This window comes from Lacerta agilis, chromosome 5 (assembly GCF_009819535.1).
Source record: "Lacerta agilis isolate rLacAgi1 chromosome 5, rLacAgi1.pri, whole genome shotgun sequence".
In the NCBI taxonomy this organism is placed as follows: Eukaryota; Metazoa; Chordata; class Lepidosauria; order Squamata; family Lacertidae; genus Lacerta; species Lacerta agilis.
The window spans coordinates 75,507,452-75,530,165 of NC_046316.1; the positions used below are offsets into that span (position 1 = coordinate 75,507,452).

General features: G+C 41.7%; 1 protein-coding gene across 1 annotated transcript; it reads right to left on the reverse strand.

Annotated features, from left to right (window-relative positions):
- Positions 1-2,563: 2,563 nt before the first annotated feature.
- Positions 2,564-15,783, reverse strand: CCNL1 (cyclin L1). Its single transcript, XM_033150511.1, is given in 12 exon segments — positions 2,564-3,328; positions 4,252-4,350; positions 4,452-4,563; positions 5,429-5,570; positions 6,158-6,262; positions 6,370-6,469; positions 8,081-8,145; positions 8,451-8,571; positions 14,635-14,744; positions 15,047-15,121; positions 15,450-15,476; positions 15,478-15,783. Coding segments are annotated over 12 exon segments (1,554 nt in total). The 5' UTR covers positions 15,727-15,783; the 3' UTR covers positions 2,564-2,979.
- Between the last annotated feature and the right edge of the window lie 6,931 nt (positions 15,784-22,714).

Here is a 22,714-nt window from a genome sequence, read left to right on the forward strand (position 1 = left end):
GTTACTGTTTCTGAGGTCAAAAGGAATTTGTGACTTGAGCTATACAGCTCTGCTGGGCTTGCGAAAGCCATGATCATATGAGAACTTGGTCTTTTCCAGTTGAGGTCACTGGTTATAAAGGATTCAGTGTCTAAATAGCAGGCTATATTAGATCTATCTTCAAAGAGGATACCGCAGGAGAAGGTCAGGGTTCATGGGACAAAGGGTGCAATCCAACTCCGATAATCAATGGGAATCATACATCGCTTTCAGCAAGATAATACAACCAGCAGTGGGAGAGAATGCAAGGTGGTGGCAGCTAGCAAGTTACCAGGACATAGCGGATCTGTCTAGCCCTCTTTCCACCCTAACAGTAGTGTGTCACCTAGTTTCCTGCAGATGTTCTGGAATGAGGCTCAAACTTAACCCTAACCTGCTCCCAAATTTGAAAGCAGCACGCCATCTTATAGGTAATATCCACACCGTATATTGTGTGGCTGCCATCAAATAATCCTGGGAATTTGTCTTTCATAAAGCTGCAAGTCCCAGTACCCTTAAACAACAGTTGCCAGGATTACGTGGGATAAGTGCTTTAAATGTATGGCACGGATGCGACCATAATCAATTAATGTTCCTGCGGCTACTGATTTCAGTCTACAAGTGGGCGGGTGGGATGATAAATTCACACCAGGCAGTCAGCTTCTCAGATCATTTATCATTATTTCAAGGTTACTCAGGACAGGACATTGCCATCCCTATGCTATTTCCTGACCTCAGCGATAACCATCACTATCCTTCATTTAGCCATCCCCAGTACTTCAGATGGGCCCCAATGCACTCATTTTGTACAATTGCAGCAGTTTAGAATGCTTGCATGTATACACCAAACCTCAAAATTACTCTTATTTTTGACCAATTTCATGAGGACCCCCATCAGAAATATTTACACCAATGAAAAAAAAATCTAAGGTCAGTCTAATCCAGGCTTCCTCAAACTCAGCCCTCCAAATGTTTTGAGACTACAGTTCCCATCATCCCTGACCACTGGTCCTGCTAGCTAGGGATCATGGGAGTTGTAGGTCAAAAACATCTGAAGGGCAAAGTTTGAGGAAGCCTGATCTAATCACATGGTTAAGGCAGACTACTTTTTGGATGGAAAGTAATCCTCAAGCATTATTGCAAATAGGTAAAAGTAAAGGGACCCCTGACCACCAGGTCGTCGTGTCAGACTCTGGGGTTGCGGCGCTCATCTCGCTCTATAGGCCGAGGGAGCTGGCGTTTGTCCGCAGACAGCTTCCAGGTTATGTGGCCAGCATGACAAAGCCACTTCTGGCGAACCAGAGCAGCGCACAGAAATGCTGTTTACCTTCCCGCTGGAGTGGTCCCTATATATCTACTTGCACTTTGATGTGCTTTCGAACTGCTATGTGGGCAGGAGCTGGGACCGAGCAACGGGAGCTCACCCCGTGGCAGGGCTTCAAACCGCTGACCTTCTGACCAGCAAGCCCTAGACTCTGTGGTTTAACCCACAGCGCCACCTGGGTCCCATTATTGTAAATAAGGCACCATAATTCAAAGCCTAGCTTCCTACCATCCAGGCCTGTATTTTTTTTTTTTTTGCATGGCTTTAAAGTTATGATACAGCAGGGGCTGCCAAACCTACCCGGGCTTGGGCTGGTTCCTCCAGCACCCATCGCGTGGCAGGCCAGAGAGCGTACGCACACTATTCCCTGAGTGCCAGAAATAGGTTGTGTGCATAATTTCCAACGTACTTTCATGTCTGCGGAGGCCGTGCGCACGCGCACAAGCTATTTCCATCGCCCTGAAAGTGGGCAGCTGCGCCGCACCAGTAAGAGTGGGCGGGGGCCGGAAAACTGAGTCCCCCGTGGTGTATCCAGCTTGCGGACCTTAGTTTGGGGAAGCCTGTGATACAGGTTTCAGAACAGGATTCATGGGCCACAAACATTAAACAAGAAAATGCTAGGACTTTTTCTGAGCAGTGATAAATGCAAAATTAAATGCAGTCCTCCTGCAGCTGAGGTTGAATTCAAAAGTCTAAGTAGCATGCCAAATAGGGGCTTTAATGGAAATGCAATGGTCTGCCAAGAACAAAATCAGAACGAGTGGCGTAGTCAAAATAATTCGAGTGCCATCTCTCTTCCAGTTGGACAAGATTAAAAATCTTGTAGTATTATTGCACTTCCTAATACTAACACAACAGCTTTTTCAGTTGGTATTTAAGCTGCAATGACAACTGGCTGTAGTCCTTTTTATTACTGCAGTTGAGCAGCAAACTTGCAAAACACCAATATGAAGGATGAGGAGGGAGGGAAAGAATTATTGGCTATTTACATGCACGAAAGTCTGGTGACTAGTTCCATCCAACTCACTCCTTGGAATTATACTCTGAAAAATAATCAAGCCATGCTCCTTATAAAACCTCAAGCTCCTATACCATTTAACTCAAAACAAGCTCCAGTGAAGCAGATTTGTGTTTGCATTGCCAAGCATTAAAGTTACCAATTTAGTATGAAAATTTCCACATTTTGATGATTTAATGAGGTATTCAACAGAGTAGTTAAAAAAAAAGAACAGTCGGTATATTTTATTTCTTGTAAAAAGTTTTTCACACATGCAGACTAAAACCAGTGTAAGAAAGTATTCACCATTATTTTAAACAAATAACTATACTTAAATAGAAATGTCTGCAGTATGCTTGTATAAAAATAAGGTACATTTGTACAGAAACAAATTCTCCAGTTTTCATACTGATACATCTCTAAACACATACAATTTAACCTGATCATTGTTTTAAATCAGTTTGATACTGCTAAGGTATTTTATGTGCAAAAATTCAACACCTTTTTTTAAAAAGTCCTACTCATTGAAGGTGTTGGGCTTCAAATCAAATCCTAATTTGACTTCTTTTCAAGTTTCAAAGAGTCCCGCACATGGTATAATATACAAGCGTAACTAAAGGACAGTTCAATCTGCCCCCCATCAGCGCCTGTGTCTGCTGTGTCCTGAGCGACTGCCGCTGTGGTGCTTTCCTTTATGCGACCTTTCAAACGAGCGAGATCTCTCTCGCCTGTCCCTGTGGTGTCCTCGCTCGTGCCTGTGTTTCTTGGTAGCATCTGTGTGGTCCCTGGATTTGCTCTGAGAACGGGAGCGAGACTTTTTCCTTTTGTGACCGTGTCTATTTGCACCTTTCAACTCTTCTCTGCTGTGCTTGGGTTTTAAATGTGGTGATCCATGATTATGATGCCTCCGAGGACTGCCACTGTGACTACGTGATCTGCTTCTGGATCTTGAGCTGTAGGTTCCAGAGAGACTCCGTCTATTGTTGTAACTTAAAATGCAAAATAGCACAGTATTTAAACTTGCACGGCATACAAATTGTCTATTGCTTACGCAATGTGAAACAGCATCTACATCTAATCAATTTGACACTACATGGTCTTTTGTTCCTAATTTTCACGAATAACTCTCTTGAGAGATCACCTCCTACTACTTGTGCTGGGTTTTTGGAGGGGCTGTATCAGCTGTTTTCCTTACTGTTTATCTGATTTCAATGCTTATCACTGCTTTCCACACATATACACCACTGCTTTGTTACTGTTTCTTAATTGCACTATTTGCAAAATAAAAATTAAAACTTGTCACAATACACAAATTATCTATTGCCTACAGTATGTGAAACAGCACCCCAACTCATTACTAAAGGAAACCGTATCAGACACCCGAGATTCTCACTCACTCATATCTGTATCTATCTACAATATATAAAAATTGCTTTCAAATTTGGTAACAAATTCTTGCACCTAAGAAGTCCCGTCTGTTATTACATTCCACTCGGGAGAATCCCACTGCTACATAATCTCCCATAAATGTTATTTCATGCAATATTTCTTCAGTTAAGTAGGGTGGCAAAATTCAGTTTACTGGCACAGCAGTGACTAGGTTGCATGTACCAAATCCACAAAAGATAATCTTGTTTTTATTGCATATTTAAGCTGATACACTGTGTTGACATTTATTATTTCATTTCAGTGTTTCAAAAGCTTGTAAGTTGCCAACTTTTGATATTTAATCATAAAAGTTACTCAAATAGCTTCAGTAACTTTGTATTGTCTCAAAGCAGAAGGTGTGATATTTTCACATTAGAAGCCCTTAACTGCTCTTTATTTTCATGTTACTAAGCTTCCCTTAAGAAATATATAGGAGAAGGAAAGCATATTTTAAGTTATATTTAACCATTATTTAAATACTCACTGTCTCCTTGGGGAATGGGATCTGGACCGTGACTTTGTTCTTGACTTCGATCTGCTAGCACTTCTGCTGCTTCTACTTCTTTTGCTCTCTTTTCTCATACTGGATTAAAAAAGTAAGCATCATATCAATTTACAAATGCATGTAACAACATACAATTTAGAATGAAGTGAATAAATCATATTTTACAGACTGCTACCTACCCATTGTAAGGGCTCTTGGAAACCACTTGTCTCTCTTCTGGTTCTTTCTTGATAATTTTTGCATTGATGCACAACGGAGATTTCTCTTCTGCTTTCATTTCCCTTGGAGAGCCTATGAATTGAAATAACTTATGGTAAGAATGTTGAAGAAACAGAACTCTGGACGTTATACTTTACAGTGAATGTGCTAATGCAAGTTTCTACAAACGGCATCAAACAAGGTTCTGATCACATAACAGAATTACATTTAATTTCTTACTCCTTATAAGATGTCACCCCCCAATTTTCTTTCTAACAGTTTTAATTCATTTTCATCTTTAAAATGTTTAGCGCAGGTATCTTATCACATGTGCATGACTGTATACATGCGTGGTGCCAGTAAATAATTAAATAAATCAAGTTAAACTCTTAAAAGTGGCACAAAAAGAGCAAGAAATCAGCCAGCAATAACACAAGAGTCTTTGCACAGACTTTTGAGGCCTGTGGAGTGTTTGGAATTTGAGAAAGGAGGTTTGGTGGGAGCAGCTGTGGTGGAGTTTAGTGGAGTCCTCTGGTAATGAGGAAGACTGAGAGACACCATTCATGCCAGTTTGGCAAGTACTGCTGGCTTTTAAAAGGGGGTCCCAGAGGTCTATAGGGTGTTTCACCACTGTATTTCACATATACACGCAGTACCTGGGAATCTAACCCCATGTAAGTGGGGAGACACCTGTATATAAAGGCTGTAATATTTGCTGAGTCGGACATTCAGGGACTCCTAATTCTGCTCAGATTCTTCATTTAAGAATTAAGTAAGTAGATGCAGTTCTCGAAGCTACTAACATGAGTTTGGCCAAACTGCGGGAGGCAGTGAAAGATAGGTGTGCCTGGTGTGCTCTGGTCCATGGGGTCACGAAGAGTCGGACACGACTGAACGACTGAACAACAACAACAAAAGTAGATGCAGAATCAAATGGACATTCTTACAAAAAACTTACAGGGCTTGGAAGCAGGTGAAAAGCCTCCCAATGTGGAAAGGGCTGGCGTTCCATCCGGGTTTAATCCTTTTGCTTTTAGTTTAGCTTCTTGAAGTGCCATTTTTCTCTTTTCAACTTCCTTATCAAGTAATTCATAGTTAGGCTGCAAGGAGATGCAGAGCTCAAAAGTCAGGTATCAAACCAGAGAGGGCATATAAACACACACATACACACAACATGTATCTGTTTGATTTTTAGCAAAATATCTTATTTAATTTTTTATTCTACCCTTCCTTCTGACTGTGGCCAAAGAGGCATACAAAATAAAATACAAGTTATAAAAAGGAATTAAAACACTAAACCTTGTCAGTTGCCAAAATGGACCTTAAAATTAAATTACTTTATCACAGCATGCTAGCAGCTTCCATGCAGCACAAAGTCCTGGAATTTATACAACTTAGCAATCACGTCAGGGTTGCTTGAATTTGCTCCCAGGAATACACAGCTTTTGTTCCAGGGGCTGTTCAGACCCTCCTCTAATGGCTGAGTTTGGAAGCAAAACAGAGCCTCTCAAAAGTATAGCACACATTCCTACACACTTGGTGTGGGGTGAAGGCTTCTAGATATAAATTTTAAAATATTTCTGTGTTAAGAAATTGCAACACTCCCCCCAACCCCCTAAAAGAGGAGCACATCTTTTAGCATGTATATAGTACATTTCACCCCACCTGCAAGTACACTGACAGTTACCTTCTTTCTCGTATACAACTTAAGTGTTGTTAAACATATCTCCTGAATTTCTTCTTCAGTAGTTCCAAAAAGCAAAAACCAATGGGGACGGTTAGGTAAAGGAATCTGGAGGATAAATTATTACAAAGAAAGGTCAGAATCTGAAACTAGGCAATTTTATTTAAAGATTGTTGAACTAAAGGTATGAGTGAAAACAGAAGACAAATTCTTACCTGTAGAGCTCTAGCCGCAAGGTAGATACAAGCACATGCTATTGTCTCTGGTTGAAATCGAACAAATACATTGGTTCTAAGGCTGTCATTCATGTAATTCCTGAAAAATATGAATGTGAATTTGTTCCAAGTTCTAAGGCCTATTATGAAATCAAAAACTTGGAAGTTGGAGACTCAATCAACTTTATTATTTTTTCTTCACCTTCATACTATTAATTTAGATTCCAACACGTCAAATAAGTCTTAAAGACAAAATGCCTCAAATGCCCCAGGATCATTGCAACAAACAGGCTCTTGTCATCTCTCTAGAACTCAGCAAAGTACAAGCTGAGTTTTATTTTGAGTTCAATCTTTATCACCACAAGGAAATGCAAGTCATCACTATGGCTTTACATACTATTATGTAACTCATGATTATTCTATGAAGTGTCCAACTACTAAGATTTAACTCTAAAATCATCTGTTCACGTGACCACTTAAAAAAAGTCTAACTACATATTTAAATTGTTAATTCAGTCTTTTGTCAAGCAAATCAGTATGTTTTATTTAGTGTGTCAACAGCTACAATAGCTAAATGCATCTCCCATGATACAATGTAAAAACAAGATCTACAGGATATGTATTTCATTTCATAAAATTTATATACCAATTTAGCATATTGTTTTTGTAAACAGTTAAGCGCTTGTGCATTCCAGTGATGTCATGGGAATGAATTAAGTACACGCTTAACTCTTCTACTAAATACAGTGGGATGTGACTGGAACTTGCTAAATCATTTTATCAGCTGTTTCCATGGACTTTTAACGGCCCCAGGTGCAGAGAGGCTGCAAAGACTTTACAAAGTGAATGACATCTATATAGATGAGATACAAATATAAACTATAAAAACTCTGTGAGGTCATGTTCTAACAAATTATAAACAATCTTAATCACTGAAAATGTTGGTACTCAAACTTGTTATTTCAGAATTTAGTAATAAACTTTTGCTTCTGAACATAAGGGGGAGACCTCCAAACAGGCTAACTAATCTACTGTGGATGTTTGCTAGTTGTGAAAAATATGCTCAATACACAAAACAGTAAATAGTTAGGCATGTGCTAGTCCCTCTGCATGCACAACCCACCACCAAAAAACCCCCAACCACTAGAATCCAAATTGAGACAAAACTGGAAAAGCAGTTGATTAGGAATTTGTGCTACAGCTAGACCTTACCATTTATGTTGACAGGTCATGTCATAACTAGAATAACTAGGAAAACAAATACACATTTCATATGTATGTCGAACAGATACTTCTAGAATCAGATATACAAATCCTTTTGGCACCCGGACAGAACTAGAAGATGCTGCCAGATGGATATGGACCACTTCAGTAAATCTTGGCTGAGAGCTTGCACTGCACTGGCTGGAGAGAGAGGCAGCCAATCAGGCCATCCTCAGGTCATGAGCTGTGGTGCAGAGGGCAGAGTTCTATGACTTACCATCAGAGGCTACCCTTTAATCAAAGAGTAGAAAAAAGAACAAAGTTAAATTGAGTTCTCCAAGAAAATGTGCTATGAAAGCCACGAAAATAGTAGGCAGAAAACAAGCAACGACACACATTTCACAAAGCATTTACTAACTTACAGTTTGTTCTTTGGTATATTGGACACCAAGCTTGTTTTTTTTCTGCTACTATTTTCCTGGCTAAGAGAGAGAAGAGGAAAACTTACCAGGCTGTTTGGACGAGTGTTTGATTACGTTCACATTCTAAGACTTGTAAGTACATAACAATGATCTGAGAGGAAGAAAAACAAAAAAGTAATTAAAACACCATTTAATTGTTAAGGAACATCTGTACTCACATCCATCTTGAACGTAAAGCAAGGCAAACCTAGTCTTAAATCTCATACTCTATCAACCCCAAATTCAAAATTCCACTCCCCCTAACCTTAGCTTACAATTAGGAGTTTTACCCTCTTCCTAGAAACTGGCATGTGTTCTTGAGTTACACAGGATGTCATATCTAGGAATTGTTTACCTTTCTTGTCACCATCAAGACATTTGCACAGTTCAATATTGAAGAAACTTTCGTGGACTCACCTTATGTGGATGCTTGACATGAACACAAAATCCCAATTCCTTCAGGACCCTCCTTTCTGCTTTGATTACTTGATTTTTGGTGTTTATGTAGTTCTGATCAAGTATCAATGGGCTTGGAGTCCTACAGTTTGTAAGAAATAGAGTCAAAACGGTTTTCTATATCGAAGACAACGGCTTTTCTGTTTTCCCTTCCAACCAACTAATGGCAACAGAAACCAGATTCTAAACTCCTGCAAACAAGTTTTAGCTTTAATCTTGTGCTGTCCAAGTTAACTAATTTAGTACAACTATGTTAACTTTAAAAAGCTTTCCCATCAACATTCAGAATTTCACATTCAAAAACATTTCACTTCACATAAAAGAGATTATATACAAGGCTAAATTCTAAGTAATTCCTAGTGATGTCTTTTGGGAAAATTCCATTCTCTGAAAAGGAGATTAGTGGTGAATTCATCATTCAAATTACCACTGTAGTTTCAACATCTGTAAAAATAAACGTGTTATGCATAGGAAATAAAACAAAGCTATGCTTCATTTATCTTGATCACAGAATAATCTAGATTTCTTAAATTGTACGTAGACTTATTTTTAAAAATGTACTGAGAAACAAAAAATGATTATTATGCTACTGTAATGAGCACTGTTATCCCTAAACAGCCTTGGCCCTGTATTCCTGAAGGAGTATTGCCACCCCCACCGGTCAGCTGAGACACTGAGGTCTAGTCCAGAGGGCCTTCTGGTGGTTTCCTCACTGCAACAAGTGAAGTTACAAGGAACCAGGCAGAGGGCCTCCTTGGTAGTGGCACCTGCCCTGTGCAATGCCCTCCTATCATATGCCACACAGATAAACAACTACATAACTTTCAAAAGACATCTGAAGGCAGCCCTGCATCAGCAAGTTTTTAATGTTTGGTGTTTCGCTAGGTTTCTTATATTCTAATATATTTCCCCAGGGTAGCTAGGGAAAACCAGTCAAGATGTGCATAAGCAATAAATCATTATTATTATGAACATATTCCTTCCCTACCTCTAAATCCCTATAATCACATTTTATCCTGTATCTATGTCACAAACTGAAGGTTGGAAAGCACATAACCTAGTTTGTTAATACAGTTCAGGCAACATTATACTGTTCTCCATTAGTTAAATTTAAAATATCTTGCAAGGAGCAAGTTAAAAATATTGTACTGTGGCATTATTATGGAGTCTTCTACATGCATCTTTATGTATGTATGACTTATATTGGTTATGGATAGCCTTAAAATGAAGTCTCTTCTCATTAGTTATGTACTATCCACAACAAATATAATTCCTTTGTACATAAAGATGCACACAGAATACTATTTTAATATTAAAATATTTTAGGTTGCTTATGTGCATAGCGTGTGTGTATTCCCCTACCTTCATTTCCATTGTTTTCTATGTTGAGATTGTAAACATCTTCAGGTAGTAATGTGTCCTCTTATATTCTAATGCATCATGCACAGGGACTGAACTACATACACGAATCAGTACTACTTACTGCATTCTACAACGTTTGACATTCAGAAACTGGCTAAAGATTATGGGGCTTTTTTAAAGGAAGCAAGTGTTTCAAATCCTTTTATGTATAAGAATCAAGCTGTCTACAGCAAAATCATCTGAATTCTGCCCCTGCATTTAACTAGAACAGGGATAAAAGCAATTCAAACAACTGCCTTCTTTAGCCGTTTATCAAGTTTTCATGAATGATAGTGAGGTTGCACTATTTATTTCCTAGATTATGCTGATCCAAAAACCAAATGCACATTACTGCATTGAAAACAGCTTAGCTTCACTAAATTATTTGGTGGTGCAACAGAACCAACAGGCTGTAAGATTCTGTGCAATGATATAAATTTATCTTGTGCTCAACCTAGAAAACCTTAAGAAATTTGTATACTAGCACATGGGAAAGATGCTTCATAACATACAGGAATTTCCTGTTTCCATTTCTTGTTGGTATACTGCCCAAGGTTAATTCAAATATTTGCAAGGCGGAACGTTGATGTACTATATACTTCTCAGAGGAATGTTCATTATCACACATACCCTGCTCCAAATGTAACTCTGTCATCTTGCTGTTACAGACCAGCCCAGCTACCCCATCCACAACTTAATGCAAGTTACTAAATGTCTCAAAGTGCATATTTGCAATATCAGCCCCATTAAACTGTTTCTGACAGAGAAATATACCTTTTTAACTTCGCAAATTAATTTACTTCTAATTTAGATGTCAATCTAATTAGACTTGGCAACTTGTTAACCTGAATACCAATACTATTTTATGAAAAAGTAGTTGGGAGGGGGAATAGATGCCACCTCATAGAGCCAAGAAAAGATTGGAGAAACTGTCTCAAGGTTTAGCTGTCTGCCAAAAAATTTAAGATCTTATATTATTTATTGTGATAGAATGTCAATTATTGGGCTTAGGGTCCTGGGTTGTGATCATTACATTTTTGCATAATAACTACATACCAAACTCCTGTTTGGCTGTATGCAACCTGTCCAGTCAGATCAAGTAAGCTCACCAAAGTAAACAGACTGCCAAGTGGCTAGCTATCCTACATTTCTACGCTGGGCAGGGAAGAGTGGAAGTCCCTTTCTCTGTACCTACTATAGAAATGCAAGTTACTAGAATTTTAGGAGACTACTTTTAAGGATGCCCTCAGCTAGCAAAAGGACAGGCAGTGTGATAGGCTTCCCTTCCTATATAGGCAACACAGGAAAAAAATGGAACTAGTATTGACAGAATTATGGTGCTGGAGGAGAGTCCCACAGACTGCAAAAAGATCAAACTTATCCATCCTTAATTAAATCAGCCCTGAGTGCTCACTGGAAGGGCAGATCCTGAAGTTGAGGCTCCAGTACTTTGGCCACCTCATGAGAAGAGAACACGAATGAACGACAACAAATGACAGGAGAGATCTCTGCATGGAATTCCTTATTAACTATGGTTACCAGGAGAGTAGTTAAATAAAAGGTCAAGTTATAGTTAGCTATTAGAATACAACATACCTTTCAAAAAAGACTAAAGGCCACTAGTGTTGTTCTTAACTAGACAGAATTCCAACTGGAATGATTGGCACATGCAAACTTTATGCAGTCGTGTTTACAGTTCACCATAGTATTAACAGAAAGAATGCAAGAAGGGTGCTTTTGTATCAAACCAAGAATTACATCAGCTATGCTTACATATTAGGCACTGAAAACAGCCATGGCACTGCATAAATTTAGAGTGCAATGATTACAATTTTAAAGGGACAAGAACATGATTCTCTGAAGCATGATACCCTGAAGAAATAACTTTCCCACAAATTCCATTCCACTGCTTCAGCGCTGGAATAATGGCTCAACAAGGGGAAGCATTTCTTACTAAGATGGCAGTAGGCATCTTATCACAGTTACATGTGCATATCAATCAAAGTCAAACTTTAGAGTTCAACAGAGGTTACTCCCAATTAATTTCATCCTCCACTTGCGAGACTTGCTTCCACTTAAACCATGCACACGATCGGGATCAAGCAAGTCTGCAAGGTAACTAAATTTAACATTCCTTGTATAAGTGTATCCAGATGTTATATCCAGCAGCACATCAACATTCATATATATGTGCGATATGGCATGTGTTATGACACTCTTTCAAATTCTGCTTAAGGGTGTCAAGTTAAGGATCTAAGCCCCAATCTGTGAAATACTAAAGAAGAGTGACTTGACCAACTAGGAATGCAGTAATTGGCTGTACAAGCATAGAGAAAATTATATTTGTCATGTTTTCACTGCTGTTGGTTTGTTGGTTATTTTTAGCATAGTCTTCGATACAAATTATGTGACAGCTCCAATGCATGCACAAATGTTGTGCTAATTCCAAATGCTTCCACTATTAACCAGTATGTACTACTGAGAAAAATCCAACCATTCTTGTCTGCTGACAATGGTCTTTGTGGCAAAGATCCTTTTTTAACTGGAGATGCTGAGAATTACAGCAGGCAAACAAAGCCAAATGAGATTGTTGCTCCTCCAAGTAAACAATTCTCATGTGCAGAAAGCTTATAAATGATTCTTAGTACCCACCTGCCCTTGATTGCAATGATTAAAAGTATATTTTCTCCAGTTGTTACAAAACTGTACATTAAATCATATAAAATGTGCACAAAATTTACTATTTGCTGAATAACCTCGGTATCAGGAAACGCATTTTGGTTAACTAAATGCTATTTAGTAAACATAAATTTGCATGTTTGTGGCAGTCAGTGCTATACAACATCAACCACTTTTTGCATTCCAAAGTAAAAAAATTCTAATGAGTCTTTTTTTTCCAGTGAGTAATAGATTTTAGTAACAAATACTACAACTGTACTTGAGTGAACTACATTAAAGGTGAAGATTTCATTAAATACACAAAATAAAACATTTTGAAATGTGACAGACTAAAACTATGAAGCACAGCTTACTTAAATTTGCTAATTAAATTCTAACTTTGGCTAATTTCCAAAAAACCTGGACAGCAAAGATGAAAGCTTAAAACAAGATAAGGCGTTCTTCCAAATGGTTCACCAACGGCCAACCTGTCAGTTCCCCGATTCCAGTGACCTATCTTCAGAGCCACTGGCTTCTCCTTGGGGAATTTTCGATACGTCACTCACTGTTGCCATGACGACAGCTTCATCTCTATGAACCACTCCCACATCACCCAGGCTTTGGTAAATGTAGCTGGTCGCTGTATAGTCGGTTGCAAGGGAAAAACAAAGAGCTAAAGTTAATAACGTGTACAACTCATTTGTTTGTAAAACTGTAACACGCACAGAATAATGCTTTCATCCCATTTTTTAAAAATGAGCCTGCATGCCAAAATGTAAGATTTCTTATAGACTTCATTGCTCCAGACTTTTCACAGTATTTGTTTTTAAGTTAGCTAAAATGAATCAATTACATCTGCTTGAGGTAAGACATCAGCACCCAACATGACCTGCCAGGTTTTTTATGGGAAGACTTCTTTTTAAAGAATTATGTTTTTCATCTACCCGCCATGTACTTTTCAAATCCTGGCCAGCCAAGAAATATTATATTATTAATAATAACTTCACTTGAAATCTAGACAGTGAGGGAGAAAAGTCTTAGGTGCAACTGTTAATTCAAATGAAGCTGAATATTCTTTTCAAAATAAAAAAAGATTTGAAAAGAAAGTATATTAGTACATGTGCACATTACCTGCGTATAACTAAATGTACCTTTTTGAAAAACAGCTTGTTTGCCTAGATATGCTTTTAAGCTGTAAGACAACATATTTGTATGTTGTTTTTAGGATGCCTCAGTAACCCACAAGATTTGGCAAAGACAAACAGCTCTTAAAATGTCCCTAAGTAGTGAGGATATCATTGAAATCAAGCCGTATTTACTGATCAAGAGACAGCTCAGATAAAAATATTCAAGATTGAACTAACACTTTTGTTATTGTGCAAGTTTTCCTATGTTTAATCTTTCTTACTGCTTTATATTTAAAACTTTACAAACCCACAAATAGGGACAGCTCCTCACAACAATCACAAAAGCACACACAAAATTGAGACTCATCTGATGTATAGACAATCATGCTGAATGACAAATGTGTTCCTGTAATTCTAGATGCACATTGCTTCCAGGATTCCTTTGTTTATATCTTGAAGATACCATTAAAGCAGGTATATGCTGTTAAACCAAACCAAGCTGTCAACTTTCCCAACAAAACCACTATAAACGTAAATAGTGTAAACTTCAGTCTTCTGCTAAGAGCTTGAGTCAATTATGCACTCTCTACTACACTAAACATGGACAGTGGTCCAACAAGACCTAATATACATTTTCAGTGGAGTTAACATGTGATAAAAGATAACTACAAGTTTCCACTACAAAACAAAAAAGCAAAGCAAAACAAGAAATCAAACAATACTAGCTCAGACCCGACTTCATCCAGTTCATTTCAAGATTGCAGAGTTAAGATACTTCAATCCACAAAGTAACACTAACACACAAAATCAACAAAATTCAAGCCTATGTCAGCTGCTTATCACCTTGAACCTGATCAAGCCAACCTACCCAAGCAGTACCTCTACAGTCTTTGGGCCACATCACAGTGGGACAGTGTACAGTGGTACGTTGTGTATACCAAAAGCGGAGCTGATCTTACCTTTTAACTCTTAACTGGCGCAAGTGATGGGAAACGTTGATCACATCTCTTATGCGACGAGGCGCTTCTTCAATTTTGGATGCAAGATTGATGCAGGCCATCGCAACAATCTGAAAAAGAAGCCCATTGCCGTCAGAAACTTGTTTCCCCCTGGGGGTTCATAGACAACACATTATAAACATGACTAGGAGATAACCTTAATGGGAGATACGCCAAACAGAAATCCACCCAAGCCAGAAACAGTGCTGTGGGCACTCCTTGCCTGAGGCAAAAGAGCGGAGTCAAGATGAGCAATCCTAGCTGAAAACACCCACTTCATACATTTGAATGGCATTCAGAACCTCTCACCCCTCCTCCAAAATCCAAAGCCAAGGAAAACCTTAAGCCTGCCTGCACCCACCAAAAAACTCACCTCGAAGCTGTGCTTGACGAACGACTTGGAATAAAAGAAGCGGTGAAACAACACCTGCCCGGTCGCCATCGCCACCTGCGAAGACAATCCCCCGGCGGGGAAGAGACGGGAAGATAAGACATGTTAGTAACAGGCACATCGCGCATGCGCGCGGAGGCCAGCTAAGCCTCCCACCCTCCCTTTTCCGGAAGCGGCATCGGCGCCGGGCCTGTCAAGCAGGCCGAGGTCGCCAATCCGCCGCCATCTTGTGTCCAGCGCGGGCGGGAGAAGAGAAGAGGCGCCTTAGGTGGCGGTGGCGGCGGCCTCCCCGCCCTCACTCCTTCCCTCCCCCCAAAGCCGAGGCCGAGGCCTTGGGCTCACGGTAGGCCCCATCGGAGCCAGCCCCCCCTCCCCCGGCGCTGACCTGAGGCAGGCGGAGCATGATGCGGCGGCGCCTGGATGAGCTCGCAGCCCAGGATCCGCAGGTCTGTCTCGCTCTGCAGGTCCAGCCCGTCCTGCATGGAGGGCGTCGGCGAGAGCCGCTCCTCGGGGATGAGCGAGTGGTCGATGGTCAGCGACACCTCCGAGTACAGGCGGTCCCCGATGAGGATCCCCGCGGGGGGAGCGGAGGACGCGGCCGGGGCGAGCGAGGCGCCTGAGGCGGCGGGGGAAGGATGAGTCCCGGTGGAGGAGGAGGCCATGGCGAACGACCGCTACGAACACGCACGCCTCAACGACCGCACCCGGAGCCGGCCACGCACGGAATAACGCGTTTGCGCCCGGCGCCCGATGACGCAGCGCGGAGCGGGGCGCGCTGGGAAAAAAGAGTCCCTACTTCGCTCCCTCCCCCCTTCGCCCCGCGCTGACGTCAGGCGAGCGGCACGTTCTTCGCGCGTGAACTCGCCTTCGCGAGACGGCGAGGGGGGGGTGGGGGCGGTGAGCGCGGGCTGCTAAGAGGCGCTTGGAAAGGAGCTGCTTGCACTGCCGAGGGGGTAGAAAAATTCCCCCCCCGTGCTATTTCAGGCCTGCGATTTCAGGGCGTCGGAATTGCAGTTTCGGAAAATGTTCCTTGATGTTACAAACAAACAAGCAGCTGCTATTTGGCAGCTCAGCTCTCCTTGCAAGTAGGATACGTAGCATTTCAGGGATGTTTTAGCTCAACCTGTGGCTGCTCTGCTAGGTTTCTACTTTCAAGGACTTAAATTGCCATAGCAGCATGGGCGTAGCAAAGCAGAGGGACAGCTGCCCCTTCTATAAATAAATACAAATCAAAAAATCTGAGCTTCTGTCCCACCCCCCACGCTACAAAAATCCTGGCTATGCCCATGCATTGGAACCAACTCTTAGGGGCCAAAGGTGAGGCCTCCATAAAGTATTTTAGGGGGGCAGCCCTGGCAAAGTTTATGGGAACTGCCATTCAAATAGTGCATGTGTGCCACATCTTGTGGTAAGGTAGGGCTTACCTCCACCCCCCTATTTGCACCCCTGTATATTATGCACTCCCTGGAAAAGACCCTGATGTTGGGGAAAATGGAAGGCACAAGGAGAAGGGGATGACAGAGGAGTGCAGGAGGCGGTGGAGGACGGGTGCCTGGCGTGCTCTGGTCCATGGGGTCACGAAGAGTCGGACACGACTGAACAACAACAACATGTTATGCACAGGAACACAAACTCAAAGCATGAGAAGTATGTTCCCTTATGTGCCCTTAGAAATAGTTCTGTACACTGCTCTGCTTGCACAATTCCATGCTGTTGCAAGCTTGGGCAAAGGCCCAAGAGAAGATGGAAGCATGGCTTGCCCAAGACATTTTGGCACCTGAGGCAAACTACTGTACAAGATGGTGTTCCGGTCTCATTCACAGCTGTTTCAAACATCACGCTATTCTGTCACAGAAAACTCACATCGTGTATGGCACATCTATTCACACATGGTTTTTTTTTTTTAAATGCTTCAAAAAGTGCAGTGTAGGAAATAATTTGTCTCCAAAGAGCTTAAGGCTGTATACATAGTATCTCCAGTCCCATTTTATCCCATCAGTCCTGCTAGGTTGGAGAACTGGCCCAAGGCTGAGCAGGGAATATGGGTTCAGGTCTCTCTCTCCCCCCCCCCCATTCTTGTCTGTCACTCTAACCACTACACTTCACTGCAACATTACATATGTATGGTTGAACATCCGAAGAAATCCCATCAAAGTGAAGGCGATTACTAAACCACACAGAATTCTGAGCCAATATGAAGGCCTCTTATCCCAGACACGTTTTCTGAACGCAGGTCAGTTGGTCAAAATACCTGCCTTCCCTCTGTTCAGCTCAGTGCCTGAGCAAATACCCCAAACTGCGCTTCGTTTTAGGAAGCGAACAAATGCCAGGAGGCGAGACTTCCTTGTCTGCGTCAGAAGCGCTCTGGCTGGAGTTTCCCGGTAAGCGAGAGAAAGGTGCACTCTGCGTATGCACAGGAGCAGTGTTCGAAACTCCCATTGTTCTAGGCACATTTTGGGGCAGGGAATTCCATTAGCGCGAGCTGCTTCTGGGCTCTGGGCCCAGTCCTGCACCTAAGATTTCAGATTAATACAGTACTAGACCATGTGAAAAATGAACGCAATGTTTTAGCTGCAGTTCCTTCATTTTCAGCTTTGTATTCTTGTTATAAAAAAGCGCGCCTGGACATTGGATACAACATTGAATCTGTCAAATGGTCAAGGCTTTGGAACAATGGAATGAAATTCACAGCATGTACATCACTGAAAGAAAATCTGTATAAAATGATGTACCGTTGACATCTCACTCTCAAATTGTCGAAACTATATAAAACAGGAAGTAGAAGGTGCTGGAAATGTGAGGTGAAAGGCGGGGAGTTTTTTCATCTGTGGTGGTCATGTGATTTAGTAAAACAGTATTGGGAAAATATATACAATGAGCTTAAAAAAAATTTAAATACTTTTAAGGAAATACCAGAGGCATTCCTTTTAGGAATGGTAGGGGTAGAGATAAAAATGTGACCAAAAGTTTTTCTTATATGCTACCACAGGGGTGAGACTTCTGCTGGCGCAGGTCTGGAAACAAAAAACAATACCAACTGTGCAGCAATGGCAACAGAAAATCACAGAATATATGGAAATTGCAAAAATGACAATGAGAGTCAGACAACAGGGGAAGAAACGTTTAGAAAAGAATGGGGAAAGTTTATGGAATATCTGGATAAGGTGTGTAAGACGTAAATGATGACATATAACACATGGTGTGTAGATATCTTAGTAAGAGAATAGTAAAGAAATAAGGAAAGATATAATTTTGAAATGGGATTGTAAAACCAATTGAAATATAAATTGGTGGAAAACAGTTGATGTGCGAAACATAGATGTATGATTAGAGAAGACATAATAAGAAAGAAGGGAAGTGAACGGAATTGTATTTGAATATTGACATAGAGGGTATAAATTTTCTGTATTAAATTTGTTTGTAAAACTTTTTTGTTACAACCTTTGTTAAACTCAGAGGAAAAATCATAAAAATCATTACAAAACAAAACAAAAACGCGCCTGGATGGATGCAAACCCAACAGGCTTCCACCCCATATTTTCAGCTGCAGTCTCTTCTCTCACTGCTGCGACCTCTTTGCAAGCTAACCTTCCGCTTCCCCAGCCCAGCCCAGCCCTCCCCTCGTCCTTCTCCGCCAGTCTCCGCCCTCGCCGGCTTTTCGCAAGAGCTTGGCGCAGCTCGCACGTGCACGTGGGAAATTCCCAGCATGCCAGCTAACTTTTCGGAATCGGCACCGTCGTCATTCCGCCGTTCTGGGCGGCCTCGTATCCTTCCGCAACCTCCAGGGAGAGCCGGGACTTGCTTCGGCACAGAGCCGAAGAAGCGGGCCAGGGGTAACGTGCTGTGGTTGACAGGGAAATGATGTGGCAGCAGGAGGACAGGCCGCTCGGTTCCCGTTCTCAGGGCACCGCAGACAACTCTGTGCATATTAGAGGGCTGAAGACAGCGATGTCCTTCTTTCCACCCCAGCTGCTAAATCAACCAAGATCAATACAAACCAATGCAAACCGAGGTTCTACCCCCCCCCCCCAGCAAAAGCCTGCCCTCCCTACAAAAATCCTGGTTATGCACTTGCAATCAATTTTTTAAGTTGCTGCGCACAGGAGAGAAAGGGTTGCGGATGAATTTTCTTGATGCGCAGCATGTGATTTGTTTGCCGGCACACTTTTATCAACACTGCTGGCAATGTAGTGGGGCAGAAGCCAAGTGGCCACCTGTCTCCCAGCCAGCAGCAACGATGGCGTTTGCCGAATAACGCTGTGAACAAGCAGCGGTTTCGGGTCACTGCTAGCTGCCCGACTCCTCACCCTCGCAAACGAGAGGGGAGATCGGCAGCTGCTAGAGCTCCATCGATGGGTCCCAAGCGGGTAGCTTGCTCAGCCACCCCCCAAATGTGGAGCCTCACCTGTCTAGGATCCTATACATAGCGTATATTTACCACAACTTGCAGCTGCTCATAGTCGTCTTCACTATAAACTTGCCTAACCTTCTAAAGTCGTTGTCGGCAATCGCCACAACTTGAGGCAGCAGGTTCCTAGAGTTTAAACACGCTGTGTTTGAAGAAACAACTTCCTGTTGCCCGTCGCAAATTTCCCACTATTTGTCCTAGGACCAAGGTTCTAGGATTATGAGAAGAGAAAAGCCTTTTGTCAATACTTTCCACATTATGCTTGAATTTATACATCTCTGTCATGCCCTCACTTATTTGACTTGTTCTCTAAACTAAAACATCCCAGATGTTGTCAACTTTCCCTGCTCCTGCATTTTGGTCATTTTGGTCGTCGTTTTCTGCACCTTTTCCTGTAATGCAACAAGATGTTCCAGATGCAGTGACCAGAACTACGGACGGCATTCCACATGTAGACACGCCATAGATTTGCATAAAAGCATTACGAATCGGGCAGTTTCGTTTTCCATTTCCTGACGATCCCTAGCACTGAATGTTCCCTTTTCACAGCTGGTGTCCTCTGAGTCAACGTCTTCATGGTTGTTCCCATCCAAGGGTCACGTGTGTTTTCTTACGACCTTTGGCTGGCTATTATACCCTATTGCCTAGTTCATAGTAGCCAGCCTTTTGGGTCAATATCTCACAGCTGTCAACCTTCCTTTTTTTTTTTTTGCATTGGGAAACGGCCATAGATGTCAACCTTCCCTTTTGTTGCAGTGGGAAATGGCACTGGAATAAGGGAATTTCCCTCAAAAAAGGGAAAGTTGACAGCTATGCTCCTTATAACTATCACACATACAACCAGTGCTTTTCCCCCCTTAAAAAATGTGAGGTACTCTCATTTTCCTACTCATATTGAAAAACCGTCCCTCAATGAGGCCGAACTTAGATTCACAAAATGTTTAGGGGTATAGTCCCCCCAGAAAACAAGCACTGCACACAACTACTGCCTGCAGGCAAATCGTTGGACATTTAACTCTGCAGCACACCAGGTCATGGCCACATGTCTGCCGGCTAACTACCTTCATAACTGCTTTAAAAAAAAAAAAATCCGTATTTTTCCGTGTATAAGACTAGGTTTCCCCCCTAAAAAATAATGTCAAAAATTAGGGGGGCGTCTTATACACGGATAGTGCCGAGGGTGTATTTTTGAGTCCCCAAAAATAGGGGGCATCTTATACCAGTGTTTTTCAACCTTTTTTGGGCGAAGGCACACTTGTTTCATGAAAAAAATCACGAGGCACACCACCATTAGAAAATGTTAAAAAAATTAACTCTGTGCCTATATTGAATATATATAAAGTAATTTTCCCACGGCACACCAGGCAACATCTCGCGGCACATTAGTGTGCCGCGGAACAGTGGTTGAAAAACACTGTCTTATACATTGGGGCATCTTATAGATGGAAAAATACAGTAAATTACTTGGACTGTAAATTACTTGGAAGTAAAATTACTGTTCACTTGGAAATTTGCAACCTGTGAGTTAAAAGGGGGGAGGGGTGTTGATTCCTCTGTCCTTATCCTGTTGCTAAAGTCACGCAGGTGGCTAACTCACCTGTCTGTTTAACTTTGACCCTTCGTCACTGGGACTAAGATGCTTTGCCAGCTGTGGCTAGTCACACTCCTGGCTGGCTTCCCCTAGTTGTTGTAGCAGCCATTTAAACTAGCAGGGGATTACTTAAAAACAAGTGTGTGAATCAAGTGCTCTAGACTCGAGTAAGTGGAAATTTAAAGGGGGAAGATGTTGTTAAATCAATTCACAGTCCCCCCCCCCCCACTTTCCTGGAAATGGTGATTTATTTATTTATTTAAAAAATGCCTTTATATCCCAATTTTTCCTCTGAGGAACTCAAGATGGCATACGTGGTTCTCCCCCTCCTCAATCCCCACAACAACCCTGTCAGGTAGGTTAGGCCGAGAGGCAGTGACTGGTCCAAGGTCACCCAGTGAGCTTCGCGGCTGAGTAGGGATTTGAACCCTGGTCTCCCAGGTCCTAGTCAGACACTCTAATGGACAACCGAGTGAGGATTAAGGAGAGGGTGTGAGCGTTCCTCTGGGAATTCAAATGTTCAGCTCATTATACTCCCTGCCTCGGTGTGCACTTTTCCAAACTTACACAGTCAAGTTTTAAAGCTGGGCTACAATCTGAGCTTGGGGCCTACAAGCTGTACTTGGGGCCTAAACAGAGCTTGAATAGAAAACTAAGCTTGCATTTTGCTTTTAGGTAGAGTCTGCCGTGTCAGTAGAATTTCGTTTTAGTTGTGCTCCCTTTCCAACGCCAATAATCTTGTGCCATCTGGTGGAATTATTTGGTTTCACATAACCGTCCTTACCAATGCAGTTGACAAATGAATCCTACGCAGAGGTATTCAGTTTGCAGGGGCAATTTCTTGCGGAGATGAAGAGTGTCTGAAAAAGCAACTATTTTGTAATGTGTGCGTGGTGATGTAAAGTGCTGTGTGTATCGCTCAGTCAGACGGATTGGCCTTCATTCCAGGCATAGCACAGGGCAATGTCGCTCCATCTGACAAGTCCGAAAATTCATTTTAAGCGAGATTCTTTTAGTGCAATGGCTGCCTTTTGCCATTCACACTTGGAATTTGCACTTAGGAATGCTATTGTTAAGGGCTGGGCTAAATGAACCCCTGGGGTCCCTTTCTACCCTGTGATTCTGCGTTTGTGAGAAGGCAGCTGCTCATATGGGTCAAAATTATTGATCCCTTTTTCTTAGGTAGTTGGGCTTTATTGATGGTTCTCAATAGCTGGTTTTAACAACAGCTTATGGAAAGGGGGATGCCTCTCAGCTGGCTAATAAGTGTTAGAAAGGAAAGGACAGACTCTGTTTCTTTGAGACAGACACAGGAGAGAGTTAGAGGGCTGAGTTTAGACTCTGAAAAGGCTAACAGTATCTAGGGCTGCCAGTTGCCTCCCTTAAAGACCGGATGTTAATGCTGCGAACTTGGCGTGCCTACTTGTTTAATGATGCCCCTCCATCTATGTTCAACCTGTATATATGTAAATAAACACAAATACTGTATGTTTAAAGTCTTCTGGTGACCTCATTCCAAAGGAGGTCAGGTCGGTCCTGCATGCCCCAAACCTCTCACTGTTTGGAGAATTGAAGTGAGCACAGCAGTTATGTATGAGATTTTTAAACTCTCTTGGTTCAGTGGTAAACTAAAAGTTTAGGAAACGGTAGC